This window comes from Coregonus lavaretus (assembly GCF_964263955.1).
Source record: "Coregonus lavaretus genome assembly, chromosome: 17".
NCBI classification, from domain to species: Eukaryota; Metazoa; Chordata; class Actinopteri; order Salmoniformes; family Salmonidae; genus Coregonus; species Coregonus lavaretus.
Genome location: NC_140004.1, coordinates 46,148,954 through 46,164,276, shown reverse-complemented (window position 1 = coordinate 46,164,276; position 15,323 = coordinate 46,148,954). Strand labels below are relative to the sequence as shown.

At 46.1% G+C, this 15,323-nt stretch overlaps 1 protein-coding gene across 1 annotated transcript; it reads left to right on the top strand.

Moving 5' to 3' along the window:
* Nucleotides 1-676: 676 nt before the first annotated feature.
* Nucleotides 677-14,789, top strand: LOC311144420 (interferon-induced GTP-binding protein Mx3-like; the record flags this gene model as incomplete). Its single annotated transcript, XM_084180428.1, has 13 exons — nt 677-681; nt 1,832-2,028; nt 3,951-4,085; nt 4,346-4,500; nt 4,665-4,803; nt 4,979-5,177; nt 5,360-5,438; nt 5,634-5,756; nt 5,919-6,051; nt 7,947-8,105; nt 10,029-10,105; nt 10,274-10,483; nt 14,568-14,789. 13 exons carry the CDS (start codon nt 677-679, stop codon nt 14,787-14,789), a joined length of 1,833 nt encoding a protein of 610 aa, XP_084036554.1.
* Nucleotides 14,790-15,323: the final 534 nt, after the last annotated feature.

Here is a 15,323-nt window from a genome sequence, read left to right as displayed (position 1 = left end):
TGTATCAACTGTCAATTTACGAAAACGAGTAGCCTTGTACCCTAGGCATTCCCATCCCCTGTTAGTGGGCATGGTTGAAATCAAAACCCAAACATCAAATATGCCAAGGAAAGTGGAGACGTCATCGATTCCTTAAATCTCAGACATTCTCGTTTTAGAAAATGCTGACTTCAAAGTTATCCAATTTACACTTTGTAGTCAATTCTGGGACTAGAACTGACGTTTATGACTTCTACCACTGCCACATAGGCAGTGTTTTTTTGTTTGTTTGTTTAATGCCCTTTTAAATTCAGTTTTAAAAACATATTTTGTTGTTGTCAACTTATTAGAGATCACTTTAGAAGTAGGAAAACAGAGAGCAGACATTTTTTGGGGACTAACGGCTAAATGTTGACGCCAAACTGCTTCAATCAGCACGTTTCACCTTCTGGTGACAGTAGAATGTCCTAGAATGTCACCAATATTATTTTACAACTCAAGAGGATATCACCATTGGCAATCAGGAAAAAGAATGGGTGGAGTACAAGCGCTTTGGAACAATAGCCCAACCACTCTGAGGTTTATGGGTATTTAGGATACAATACATTTGATTGAGCGTATCGTTTTCATAGAAGTGATTTCATCCAAGAGAACTACACTCAACATTTTTTTTGTTTCCTTGGCAATTCAATTCAAAATGAGGTGAGATTATTTTAAAAGGAATCCAAACCACTTTTATGCACTTGTTGAATACTTCTTTTGTACAATATTGTATATTTGATATGATTTTGTTGACGCAAATTCTAAGTTTAGGAACTGGGCATGAACGTAAATTACAACAGTAAAAATCAAAATGTTAAATTTGCTTCAATGATATATTGTGTTTGCGAGGGAAATGATAAACAAATAAATTATAAATAAGCAAATCACGAGGATGGATAAGGGGGGTAAAACATTATTTCAGGTTTTGATTTTGACATACCAGCTTCATTTCCAACTTCTTTAGGCGCTTCCACAGCGTTTCCCAAACTCTGTCCTTGGGACCCCGAGGGGTGCACGTTTTGGTTTCTGCCCTAGCACTACACAGCCGATTCAAATAATCAAAGCTTGATGATGAGGTCATTATTTGAATCTGCTGTGTAGTGCTAGGGCAAAAATCAAAACGAGCACCCCCGTTGGGGTCCCCAGGACCGAGTTTGGGAAACGCTGCATGAAGATATTCTGAAAAACTCTCATTTAAAAAAAAATCTGCATGTGTAGCTACATTGTTCATGCAATATGTCAACTGACATCATTGCATGATTTCCATTAAAGTTGGAATACCTGCATTTGGCAAAGGATTCAACCTTTATTCCATGATCATTATTTATGCATATTTTAAGTAAACAGTGCGAAAGTGTGTTTGTTGCACATGATGCACTATTCCAAATGTAATTAATAGAAAATGTTATAGTTACTTTGTGCACTTTATGTTCCAATTAGAGGAAAATGTATTTAGCCATACATTGGTCATTTAAAATAATCCTTCGTCAGAGTGGCGCAGTGGTCTAAGGCACTGCATCACTGTGCCACTAGAGATCCTGGTTCGAATCCAGGCTCTGTCGCAGCCGGCCGCGACCAGGAGACTCATGGGCGGCGCACAATTGGCCCAGCGTCGTCCAGGGTAGGGGAGGGAATGGCCGGCAGGGATGTAGCTCAGTTGATAGAGCATGGCGTTTGCAACGCCAGGGTTGTGGGTTCGCTTCCCACGGGGGGGGCAGTATAAAAAAAATATGTATTCACTAACTGTAAGTCGCTCTGGATAAGAGCGTCTGCTAAATGACTAAAATGTAAAATGTTAATGCTTTCCCAGTGAACCAACAAGTGGGCAATTCCAGGAGCAGCTGGCCGAGGGGGTCAGGCCCTATATTGATTTAATAGACTACCTGCGATCCATTGGGATTGATCAGGACCTACCACTGCCGGCTATTGCTGTGGTGGGAGACCAGAGTTCAGGAAAGAGCTCTGTGCTTGAGGCCCTATCTGGGGTGGCACTGCCCAGAGGGAACGGTAAGATACTCTGTTCTGCGGGCCCAGTGTTATTATTGAACAATAGGCTATATAGCAACTAGGTTAATCGAATATCCGAACTGACGTTAGTGTTCTATCACTTGAGTGAATGTTCATTTTTATTGTAAATTTTTTTAGGTCGATTTTGACAAAGCTTTGTTGTAAATTAAACTAGATTATCCTTGTAACATTGTTACCTACAAGGATATACTATGACATTTGAAATATTTAATTTAATAAAACAACAAACTTTTTTTTAATGTAGTTTTTATAAACGTGTGTTGAGCTGCTGCTGCGCATTTAGTCCTCTGGCCCTGACATTGGTATTTCCCCCCACTTCAAATAGCAATTACAGGCGCGCACCTAACAGAGTTTCCACAAGACCTGACACAGATTAATGCTCACCAGAAAACCTTTTTGTAACAGAATCGGTTCTACCATGGTGAAAATCAGACTTCTCTTTCACTGTTGCTTTTAGCCAAAACTACTGCGAAAAGCAGCATGTCCGCTGTTTACCTCTGCGCCATTCTGATTGGTCAATAGAGTCAAGCGCATTTATTTATTTATTTAATTTACTTGAATTTCGACTATCCAGATATCCGGAAAAAATACATTTAGTCAGACATGATATCGGAGTTATAATGGTGTTGGATGTATTGGGTTGGTTGTATTGGGTTGGATGTATTGGGTTGGATGTATTGTGTTGGTTGTATTGGGTTGGATGTATCGGGTTGGATGTATCGGGTTGGTTGTACAGTGCTGGATGTATTGGGTTGGATGTATTGGGTTGGATGTATCGGGTTGGTTGTATTGGGTTGGATGTATCGGGTTGGTTGTATCGGGTTGGTTGTATCGGGTTGGATGTATCGGGTTGGATGTATTGGGTTGGATGTATTGGGTTGGATGTATTGGGTTGGATGTATCGGGTTGGATGTATTGTGTTGGTTGTATCGGGTTGGTTGTATAGTGTTGGTTGTATTGGGTTGGTTGTATAGTGTTGATGGGTTGGTTGTATTGGGTTGGTTGTATAGTGTTGATGTATTGGGTTGGTTGTATTGGGTTGGTTGTATAGTGTTGATGTATTGGGTTGGTTGTATTGTGTTGGTTGTATAGTGTTGATGTATTGGGTTGGTTGTATTGTGTTGGTTGTATTGGGTTGGTTGTATCGGGTTGGTTGTATTGGGTTGGTTGTATAGTGTTGATGTATTGGGTTGGTTGTATTGGGTTGGTTGTATAGTGTTGATGTATTGGGTTGGTTGTATTGGGTTGGTTGTATTGGGTTGGTTGTATAGTGTTGATGTATTGGGTTGGTTGTATTGTGTTGGTTGTATTGGGTTGGTTGTATCGGGTTGGTTGTATTGGGTTGGTTGTATTGGGTTGGTTGTATTGGGTTGGTTGTATAGTGTTGGTTGTATTGGGTTGGTTGTATTGGGTTGGATGTATAGTGTTGGTTGTATTGGGTTGGTTGTATAGTGTTGGTTGTATTGGGTTGTTGTATTGGGTTGGTTGTATTGGGTTGGATGTATTGGGTTGGTGGTATTGGGTTGTTGTATTGGGTTGGTTGTATTGGGTTGGATGTATTGGGTTGGTTGTATAGTGTTGGTTGTATTGGGTTGTTGTATTGGGTTGTTGTATTGGGTTGGTTGTATAGTGTTGGTTGTATTGGGTTGTTGTATTGGGTTGTTGTATTGGGTTGGATGTATAGTGTTGGTTGTAGTATTGGTTGGTTGTATAGTGTTGGTTGTATTGGGTTGTTGTATTGGGTTGTTGTATTGGGTTTGTTGTATTGGGTTGGTTGTATTGGGTTGGTTGTATTGGGTTGGATGTATTGGGTTGGATGTATTGGGTTGGATGTATTGGGTTGGATGTATTGGGTTGGTTGTATTAGGTTGGATGTATAGTAATTTCATGTTAATTTCCAGGTATTGTCACCAGGTGTCCATTGGAACTCAGACTCTGCTATGTTAGCGGAGTGGATTGGAAGGCTGCCATCTCATACAGAGACAAATGTATTAATGTTGGTAACCCCTCAGAAGTCGCGAAACACGTTAAAGAAGGTTAGATTAAATGTTAATATTATAGTATTGCATATTTACATGCATTTTCTGATCATTTAGATCTTGTACATGTCTGATGTGTTTAGTACATGTAAACAATATTTACATTTGTCTGTAGACGACAGCAATTATGCTTTTTTTGGATTTAATAATTGTCCCAGTTCGATATTGCCTGTTCGGGTGATTGGTCCAATCCATAACTGACTGTACCTTTTGAGGTTCTAGTGCACAGCTATATTTCTTCAATTTTGATTTAACAGCCCAGAACGAGTTAGCCGGAGAGGGAGTGGGGATTTGTCATGAACTGATCAGTTTGAAGATCATGTCCTCTTCAGTGTGTGACCTCACTCTGATAGACTTACCTGGGATCGCCAGGGTACCTGTGCAAGGACAACCAGAAGACATTGGAGCCCAAGTAAGACTTGATTTTGATAACTTTGGGATTCAAGTAGTGTGATCTCGGCATATTAATACAAAAAAAAAAAAGTTACATTAACCACCCAGTGTCCTCTCAAAAGTGCCATTACCAAGAACTGAAAACAAAACCATGCCAATCATGCTCTTCTGGCTTTTCTCTAGATCAAAAGTCTCATTCTGAAAATCTTAGCAAAACAAAAAACCATTAACCTGGTGGTGGTGCCATGCAATGTTGACATAGCAACAACAGAAGCTCTGAAAATGGCCAAAGAAGTGGATCCTGAAGGCACAAGAACTCTGGGTAAAGAAATCATTTAAATGTAGATTAAATAATGATCATAATATCATACTACAGGAAAGGTATATTTGCACTGAAATGTCTTCAATGTGTTGTTGGTGTGCTCTAACCGTAACGCAATGTGTTGTTGGTGTGCTCTAACCCTAACGCTTTTAATTTCTGTCTTTTGTCTTAACAGCCATTCTGACAAAGCCAGACCTGATTGACAGGGGAACGGAGAAGGACGTGTTGGACATTGTTCGCAATAAAATCATCCCTCTCAATATGGGCTATGTTATTGTGAAATGTCGCGGTCAGAAACAAATTAACGATGGCGTCACCATAAATGAGGCAATTGAGGATGAGATGGACTTTTTCCAAAAGCACGACGAATTCAGGTGAACTGTTTACTTGTTTCTCGGCATCATGACACTCAGTTACCGTGTATGTATGTATGGAAAATGTATGCACTCACTAACTGTAAGTCGCTCTGGATAAGAGCGTCTGCTAAATGACTAAAATGTAAAAATGTAAATGTATGTTCTGCTACTATATCTTCTCTCTCTTTTTCAATGTATAGCTCCCTCCTGCACGAAGAAAGGGCAACCACCAAGTGCCTAGCTGCTAGACTCACCCAAACCCTGGTCAACCACATACAAGTTAGGCCAACTTCTAATCATCTGTCCCTTATGACTCGAGTTAGGAATGGAGGTAGTTCTTGCTTATGAGCACAGGTAGATAGTCCGCTTCCACATCCCACCCCTAGGGGGCAGTAGCAACCAGAATAGGTGCGTACGGCTTCTTTGAATGACAATAATGTTATCTATCATTCAAACCGTGTTTTTGGCTTTCAGAAATCCCTGCCGCAGATGTCTGATCAGATAAAACAGCAGCTGTGGGTTTCTCAGATGGAATTGACTAAGTATGAGGGTGGGCCTCCCGTGGATCCTGTAGAGAAGAGGAAGTACCTCATCGAGGTGAGTAACCACTCAACCTATCACCTGTCACCTTTCATATCAAGTTGCATTAGTATGAATCAGGAGCGGATTCCTTTTCAAACTAAAATAAAATCTGAAGTTTGTAAAGCTGCTTTAAAAAAAATATCACCGGCTATTTATTGTGTTCTGTTTTCCCCTCAGGTAATAAAACATTTCAATTACAAGATTGATCAGCTGTGCAGAGGGGAGCTGAAAAACGAGGAAAATCTATTCATCAACATGCAAAAAATATTTGCAAAATGGTTTGAAAAGCTTGGACACTCCAAAACAGGCTGTAGGTACAATTTTAAATAGATAAACAGGGTATTGTTGGGTTATTGCACAGGAATAACTATTTTCACTTTATTTCTGAAATATGTATGGGTTTGTACTGATACTACAGTGAGGGGAAAAAAGTATTTGATCCCCTGCTGATTTTGTACGTTTGCCCACTGACAAAGAAATGATCAGTCTATAATTTTAATGGTAGGTTTATTTGAACAGTAAGAGATAGAATAACAACAAAAAAATCCAGAAAAACGCATGTCAGAAATGTTATAAATTGATTTGCATTTTAAATGAGGGAAATAAGTATTTGACCCCCTCTCAATCAGAAAGATTTCTGGCTCCCAGGTGTGTTCTATACAGGTAACGAGCTGAGATTAGGAGCACACTCTTAAAGGGAGTGCTCCTAATCTCAGTTTGTTACCTGTATAAAAGACACCTGTTCACAGAAGCAATCAATCAATCAGATTCAAAACTCTCCACCATGGCCAAGACCAAAGAGCTCTCCAAGGATGTCAGGGACAAGATTGTAGACCTACACAAGGCTGGAATGGGCTACAAGACCATCGCCAAGCAGCTTGGTGAGAAGGTGACAACAGTTGGTGCGATTATTCGCAAATGGAAGAAACACAAAATAACTGTCAATCTCCCTCGGCCTGGGGCTCCATGCAAGATCTCACCTCGTGGAGTTGCAATGATCATGAGAACGGTGAGGAATCAGCCCAGAACTACACGGGAGGATCTTGTCAATGATCTCAAGGCAGCTGGGACCATAGTCACCAAGAAACAATTGGTAACACACTACGCCGTGAAGGACTGAAATCCTGCAGCGCCCGCAAGGTCCCCCTGCTCAAGAAAGCACATATACAGGTTCGTCTGAAGTTTGCCAATGAACATCTGAATGATTCAGAGGAGAACTGGGTGAAAGTGTTGTGGTCAGATGAGACCAAAATGGAGCTCTTTGGCATCAACTCAACTCGCTGTGTTTGGAGGAGGAGGAATGCTTCCTATGACCCCAAGAACACCATCCCCACCGTCAAACACGGAGGTGGAAACATTATGCTTTGGGGGTGTTTTTCTGCTAAGGGGACAGGACAACTTCACTGCATCAAAGGGACGATGGACGGGGCCATGTACCGTCAAATCTTGGGTGAGAACCTCCTTCCCTCAGCCAGGGCATTGAAAATGGGTTGTGGATGGGTATTCCAGCATGACAATGACCCAAAACACACGGCCAAGGCAACAAAGGAGTGGCTCAAGAAGAAGCACATTAAGGTCCTGGAGTGATCTAGCCAGTCTCCAGACCTTAATCCCATAGAAAATCTGTGGAGGGAGCTGAAGGTTCGAGTTGCCAAACGTCAGCCTCGAAACCTTAATGACTTGGAGAAGATCTGCAAAGAGGAGTGGGACAAAATCCCTCCTGAGATGTGTGCAAACCTGGTGGCCAACTACAAGAAACGTCTGACCTCTGTGATTGCCAACAAGGGTTTTGCCACCAAGTACTAAGTCATGTTTTGCAGAGGGGTCAAATACTTATTTCCCTCATTAAAATGCAAATCAATTTATAACATTTTTGACATGCATTTTTCTGGATTTTTTTGTTGATATTCTGTCTCTCACTGTTCAAATAAACCTACCATTAAAATTATAGACTGATCATTTCTTTGTCAGTGGGCAAACGTACAAAAATCAGCAGGGGATCAGATAATTTTCCCCTCACTGTATACACAGATGTAATGTTGGTAACTGTATAAGCATGCACCACCGCATAAATCAATTCAAATATGGTAATCATAATACTGATTACATAGTAACGTAACACAATAGTATTAATGGCTCATTATTATTTAAAAAATTTTTACACAACATTATGAACTTCCTTTTCTTATATTTCCCTCAATTTAGACCACAAAATGACCCAAGATGTGGTCAATGAATTTGACCAGAACCACAGGGGAAGAGAACTTCCAGGTTTCAATGACTACACTTCATTCGAAAGGGTTGTTCAGGAACTGGTGGGGGAACTGAGAAATCCAGCCATGGAGACACTACAGAAAATCAAAGGCACGTTCACGTTATTTCTTTACTGTACTCCACTCACTTTTTGTTTTGTTTTTAATACACCGATAGTTTGCCAAAAAAAATTCATCTTGTCAGAGCTTGAGGGACAGTGAGTGATCATTAGAAAAACATTTTCAACATGTCATAGCTTGAGGGACAGTGAGTGACCATCTGATAAACATGTTTTATCATGTCACAGCTTCAGGGACAGTGAGTGACCATCAGATACACATGTTTCATCATGTCACAACTTCAGGGACAGTGAGTGACCATCAGATAAACATGTTTCATCTTGTCACAGCTTCAGTTACAGTGAGTGACCATCAGATAAACATGTTTCATCTTGTCACAGCTTCAGGGACAGTGAGTGACCATCTGATAAACATGTTTTATCATGTCACAGCTTCAGGGACAGTGAGTGACCATCAGATACACATGTTTCATCATGTCACAACTTCAGGGACAGTGAGTGACCATCAGATAAACATGTTTCATCTTGTCACAGCTTCAGTTACAGTGAGTGACCATCAGATAAACATGTTTCATCTTGTCACAGCTTCAGGGACAGTGAGTGACCATCAGATAAACATGTTTCATCTTGTCACAGCTTCAGGGACAGTGAGTGACCATCAGATAAACATGTTTAATCTTGTCACAGCTTCAGGGACAGTGAGTGACCATCAGATAAACATGTTTCATCTTGTCACAGCTTCAGGGACAGTGAGTGACCATCAGATAAACATGTTTCATCTTGTCACAGCTTCAGGGACAGTGAGTGACCATCAGATAAACATGTTTCATCTTGTCACAGCTTCAGGGACAGTGAGTGACAATCAGATAAACATGTTTCATCTTGTCACAGCTTCAGGGACAGTGAGTGACCATCAGATAAACATGTTTCATCTTGTCACAGCTTCAGGGATAGTGAGTGACCATCAGTTAAAAATGTTTCATCTTGTCACAGCTTCAGGGACAGTGAGTGACCATCAGATAAACATGTTTCATCTTGTCACAGCTTCAGGGACAGTGAGTGACCATCAGATACACATGTTTCATCATGTCACAACTTCAGGGACAGTGAGTGACCATCAGATAAACATGTTTAATCTTGTCACAGCTTCAGTTACAGTGAGTGACCATCAGATAAACATGTTTCATCTTGTCACCGCTTCAGGGACAGTGAGTGACCATCAGATAAACATGTTTCATCTTGTCACAGCTTCAGGGACAGTGAGTGACCATCAGATAAACATGTTTCATCTTGTCACAGCTTCAGGGACAGTGAGTGACCATCAGATAAACATGTTTCATCTTGTCACAGCTTCAGGGACAGTGAGTGACCATCAGATAAATACGTTTCATCTTGTCACAGCTTCAGGGACAGTGAGTGACCATCAGATAAACATGTTTCATCTTGTCACAGCTTCAGGGACAGTGAGTGACCATCAGATAAACATGTTTCATCTTGTCACAGCTTCAGGGACAGTGAGTGACCATCAGATAAACATGTTTCATCTTGTCACAGCTTCAGGGACAGTGAGTGACCATCAGATAAACATGTTTCATCTTGTCACAGCTTCAGGGACAGTGAGTGACCATCAGATAAACATGTTTCATCTTGTCACAGCTTCAGGGACAGTGAGTGACCATCAGATAAACATGTTTCATCTTGTCACAGCTTCAGGGACAGTGAACACACAGTATTCTTTGGATGTACATCATTACGTTAATTCTTTACCTTTTTCTTTATTTCCAGCTGTATGTCTTGTGTTGTAACTGTCTTGGATGCTTTGGAAATACATACTGCCTGAATGTCATGCTAATAAAGCAACTTTGAATTGAATTGAATAGTACCTTAGTGACATCTTAAGTCGTTTTATGAGTGGCGAGCACCTTTTAACATATGCATTTGTATGTGTTTTTCAGATCTAGTGCAGAAGCACTTTGTTGTTGTGTCCAAAAATTGCTTTGAGAATTATCCTTGCCTTCTGCGTTTTTCAATGGTAAACAACTGTGGCCGGCTCTGTCATAATACACCGTTCTCATTGTCTAAAAGCTGTTTTTTTACATCATTTTATTTTCAGAATAGCGTTTCTACACCTATTACGTAAAAATGTGTTGTTTTTACCTTGTTTTTATACTACATCCTTACTCTTCGTTTGAACTCCTAGACCAACATCGATGACATCCAGAAACAGCAGTTAACCATTGGGATGGACAGGATCAAGGAGCAGTTTGAGATGGAGATGCAGGTTTACACACAGGATGAAATCTTTGTCCAAACACTGATACCAGAGCAGAAGGAAACCCCAGGGAAAACAGACTGCTCAGGTTATGACAGCAGGAGCAAATACCCTGAACTGCTCAATTCATACTATGAGGTACAACCCAACACTAGCTCCAACATGGAGATCCAAAATACAGTAGCTATGTCTAGATTAGAGAGTGCAGGAGGAGTTGTGCCAGGAAGAAAATCATGCAGCACCCTCTAGTGCCAGTGATAAGAACTTTCATTTTTAAAAGAAAATATGTGGTGGTTGGGGTGGCAGCAGTATGAATCCCAACTTGTTAAAAAAATACACATTTTTGTTTTCTAAGCATATCCCTAACTCTACTAACCTTAGTGGCTAAAATACCTAACTAATTAACCCCCACTAACTAACCCATAACCACTCGATCACTTGCTAGCTCTGATGCTCACATGCTAGCTTTGACGAAAACAATGTTTACATCTAATCGTTAGTCCTCACCCTGGGTCTCACTCAACCTATTCCTCTCCCTCCCTCCCGCCTCAAATCTCTTCCTCCCTCCTCAACTCTCTCACCCCCTCCTCACCTCTCTCCCTCCCTCCCTCCTCAACTCCCTCCCTCCCTCCTCACCTCTCTCTCTCCCTCCCTCCCTCCTCACCTATCTCCCTCCCTCCTCACTTCTCTCCCTCCCTCCTCACCTATCTCCCTCCCTCCTCACTTCTCTCCCTCCCTCCTCAACTCTCTCCCTCCCTCCTCAACTCTCTCCGTCCCTCCTCAACTCTCTCCGTCCCTCCTCAACTCTCTCCGTCCCTCCTCAACTCTCTTCCTCCCTCCTCAACTCTCTTCCTCCCTCCTCAACTCTCTCCCTCCCTCCTCACCTCTCTCCCTCCCTCCTCAACTCTCTCCGTCCCTCCTCAACTCTCTCCCTCCCTCCTCAACTCTCCTTACCTCTCTCCCTCCCTCCTCAACTCTCTCCATCCCTCCTCAACTCTCTTCCTCCCTCCTCAACTCTCTTCCTCCCTCAACTCTCTCCCTCCCTCCTCAACTCTCTCCTCAACTCTCTCACTCCCTCCTCACCTCTCTCCCTCCCTCCTCAACTCTCTCCGTCGCTCCTCAACTCTTCCTCCCTCCTCACCTCTCTCCCTCCCTCCCTCAACTCTCTCCCTCCCTCCTCACCTCTCTCCTCACCTCTCTCCCTCCCTCAACTCTCTCCCTCCCTCCTCACCTCTCTCCCTCCCTCCTCACCTCTCTCCCTCCTGCCTAAACTCTCTCCCTCCCTCTCTCCTCAACTCTCTCCCTTCCTCCTCAACTCTCTCTCGCCTCACCTCTCTCCCTCCCGCCTCACCTCTCTCCCTCCCGCCTCACCTCTCTCCCTCCCGCCTCACCTCTCTCCCTCCCGCCTCACCTCTCTCCCTCCCGCCTCACCTCACTCCCTCCCGCCTTACCTCTCTCCCTCCCGCCTCACCTCTCTCCCTCCCGCCTCACCTCTCTCCCTCCCGCCTCACCTCTCTCCCTCCCGCCTCACCTCTCTCCCTCCCGCCTCACCTCTCTCACTCCCTCCTCACTTCTCTCCTCACCTCTCTCCCTCCCTCCTCACCTCTCTCCTCAACTCTCTCCCTCCCTCCCCACCTCTCTCCCTCCCTCCTCACCTCTCTCCCTCCCGCCTCACCTCTCTCCCTCCCGCCTCACCTCTCTCCCTCCCGCCTCACCTCTCTCCCTCCCGCCTCACCTCTCTCCCTCCCGCCTCACCTCTCTCCCTCCCGCCTCACCTCTCTCCTCACCTCTCTCCCTCCCTCCTCAACTCTCTCCCTCCCTCCTCACCTCAACTCTCTCCCTCCCGCCTCAACTCTGTCCCTCCCGCCTCAACTCTGTCCCTCCCGCCTCATCTCTCTCCCTCTCCCTCCCGCCTCAACTCTCTCTCTCCCTCCCTCCCGCCTCAACTCTCTCTCCCTCCCGCCTCATCTCTCTCCCGCCTCATCTCTCTCCCTCCCTCCTCACCTCTCTCCGTCCCTCCTCACCTCTCTCCCTCTCTCCTCACCTCTCTCCCTCTCTCCTCACCTCTCTCCCTCACTCCTCACCTCTCTCCCTCACTCCTCACCTCTCTCCCTCACTCCTCACCTCTCTCCCTCCCTCCCCACCTCTCTCCCACCTCAACTCTCTCCCTCCCGCCTCACCTCTCTCCCTCCCTCCTCACCTCTCTCCCTCCTGCGTCAACTCTCTCCCTCCCTCTCGCCTAAACTCTCTCCCTCCCTCCTCAACTCTCTCCCTTCCTCCTCAACTCTCTCCCTCCCACCTCACCTCTCTCCCTCCTCACCTCTCTCCCTCCCGCCTCACCTCTCTCCCTCCCGCCTCACCTCTCTCCCTCCCGCCTCACCTCTCTCCCTCCCGCCTCACCTCTCTCCCTCCCGCCTCACCTCAACTCTCTCACTCCCTCCTCACTTCTCTCCTCACCTCTCTCCCTCCCTCCTCACCTCTCTCCTCAACTATCTCCCTCCCTCCTCAACTCTCTCCATCCCTCCTCACCTCTCTCCCTTCCTCCTCAACTCTCTCCCTCCCTCCTCACCTCTCTCCCTCTCTCCCTCCTTCCTCACCTCTCTCAATCCCTCCTCACCTCTCTCCCTCCCGCCTCACCTCTCTCCCTCTCGCCTCAACTCTCTCCCTCCCGCCTCACCTCTCTCCCTCCCTCCTCACCTCTCTCCCTCCCTCCCTCCTCACCTCTCTCCCTCCCTCCCGCCTCAACTCTCTCCCTCCCGCCTCAACTCTGTCCCTCCCTCCTCATCTCTCTCCCTCCCGCCTCATCTCTCTCCCTCCCGCCTCAACTCTCTCTCTCCCTCCTGCCTCAACTCTCTCTCCCTCCCGCCTCATCTCTCTCCCGCCTCATATCTCTCCCTCCCTCCTCACCTCTCTCCCTCCCTCCTCACCTCTCTCCGTCCCTCCTCACCTCTCTCCCTCTCTCCCTCCTCACCTCTCTCCCTCCTCACCTCCTCACCTCTCTCCCTCTCTCCCTCCTCACCTCTCTCCCTCCTCACCTCTCTCCCTCCCTCCCACCTCAACTCTCTCCCACCCACCTCACCTCTCTCTCTCCCACCCACCTCACCTCTCTCCCTCCCTCCCTCCCTCCTCACCTCTCACCTCTCTCCCTCCCTCCTCACCTCTCACCTCTCTCCCTCCCGCCTCAACTCTCTCCCTCCCTCCTCACCTCTCTCCCTCCCTCCTCACCTCTCTCCCTCCCTCCGGCCTCAACTCTCTCCCTCCCTCCGGCCTCAACTCTCTCCCTCCCTCCGGCCTCAACTCCCTCCCTCTCGCCTCATCTCTCTCCCTCCCTCCCTCCTCACCTCTCCCTCCCGGCTCAACTCTCTCCCTCCCTCCTCGCCTCTCTCCCTCCCGCCTCAACTCTCTCCCTCCCTCCTCACCTCTCTCCTCACCTCTCTCCACACCTCTCTCCACACCTCTCTCCACACCTCTCTCCCTCCCGCCTCACCTCTCTCCCTCCCTACTCACCTCTCTCCCTCCCGCCTCACCTCCCTACTCACCTCTCTCCCTCCCGCCTCAACTCTCTCCCTCCCGCCTCAACTCTCTCCCTCCCGCCTCAACTCTCTCCCTCCCTCCTCACCTCTCTCCCTCCCTCCTCACCTCTCTCTCTCCCTCCCGCCTCACCTCTCTCCCTCCCGCCTCAACTCTCCCTCCCGCCTCACCTCTCTCCCTCCCGCCTCACCTCTCTCCCTCTCGCCTCACCTCTCTCCCTCCTCACCTCTCTCCCTCCCGCCCCAACTCTCTCCCTCCCTCCCTCCCTCCTCACCTCTCTCCCACCTCTCTCCCACCTCACCTCTCTCCCTCCCGCCTCCCTCCCTCCCTCCTCACCTCTCCCTCCCGCCTCAACTCTCTTCCTCCCTCCTCACCTTTCTCCCTCCTCACCTCTCTCCCTCCCGCCTCAACTCTCTCCCTCCCTCCCTCCCTCCCGCCTCACCTCTCTCCCTCCTCACCTCTCTCCCTCCTGCCTCACGTCTCTCCCTCCCGCCTCACGTCTCTCCCCCTCCCTCCTCGCCTCACGTCTCTCCCTCCCGCCTCACGTCTCTCCCTCCCGCCTCCTCACCTCTCCCCCTCCCTCCCGCCTCACATCTCCCCCTCCCTCCCGCCTCACCTCTCTCCCTCCCTTCCTCCTCACCTCTCTCCCTCCCTTCCTCCTCACCTCTCTCCCTCCTCACCTCTCTCCCAGATAGTGGTGCAGCGACTGGCGGACCAGGTGCCCATGCTGATCCGTTACTTCATCCTGAAGGAGTCAGCCAGGATCCTGTCCAGTGAGATGCTGGGTGTGCTGAACAGAGAAGACTTGGACGAGATACTGAAGGAGGAATCAGAGATTGGCCGGAAACGTGAAGCCTTGCGGGAAAAAGTAAAGCGCCTTGGACTGGCGAATGACAAGATCAGTAGCCTCTGAGAACAGAATGGTTGACATTGTGATGTAGCCAACGAGGGCTGAATGACTGTCCCACAATAATTTTACCTGCAATTAATCAACATACAGAATATTTTAAAATATGGACATTTTAATGCTGTCAAACTTGGGATTCAGAGCATTGAAAATGATATGATCATTGTCACAGACCACAGCTATACTCTCAAGAGCTCTGGCCTGTTATACTATCATCACATATCCGCAAACGTTTTAAATCTCAAAATTGACAAATTAAATATGTGAAGGCTGTTGATATTATTCAAACTGACAAATCGTCACTGACCTACAGTAAGTAAACCTTGTATCTCCAAAACGTAAACTTTTCAGGAAATAGAAAAACAGCCGTTCGTATTGATGATCATAGAATCACAAAACTTCAGAAGCTATTTGAGTACAGAGGGACTACTTTCAATTAATGTAAAAGAATTTGATTAATTAATTAATATTAATTAATGAATGGCAAAAATGGAGTTGCAGGGTTTTCTTTCGACAGCAACAAATGGAAATAGATGTGGT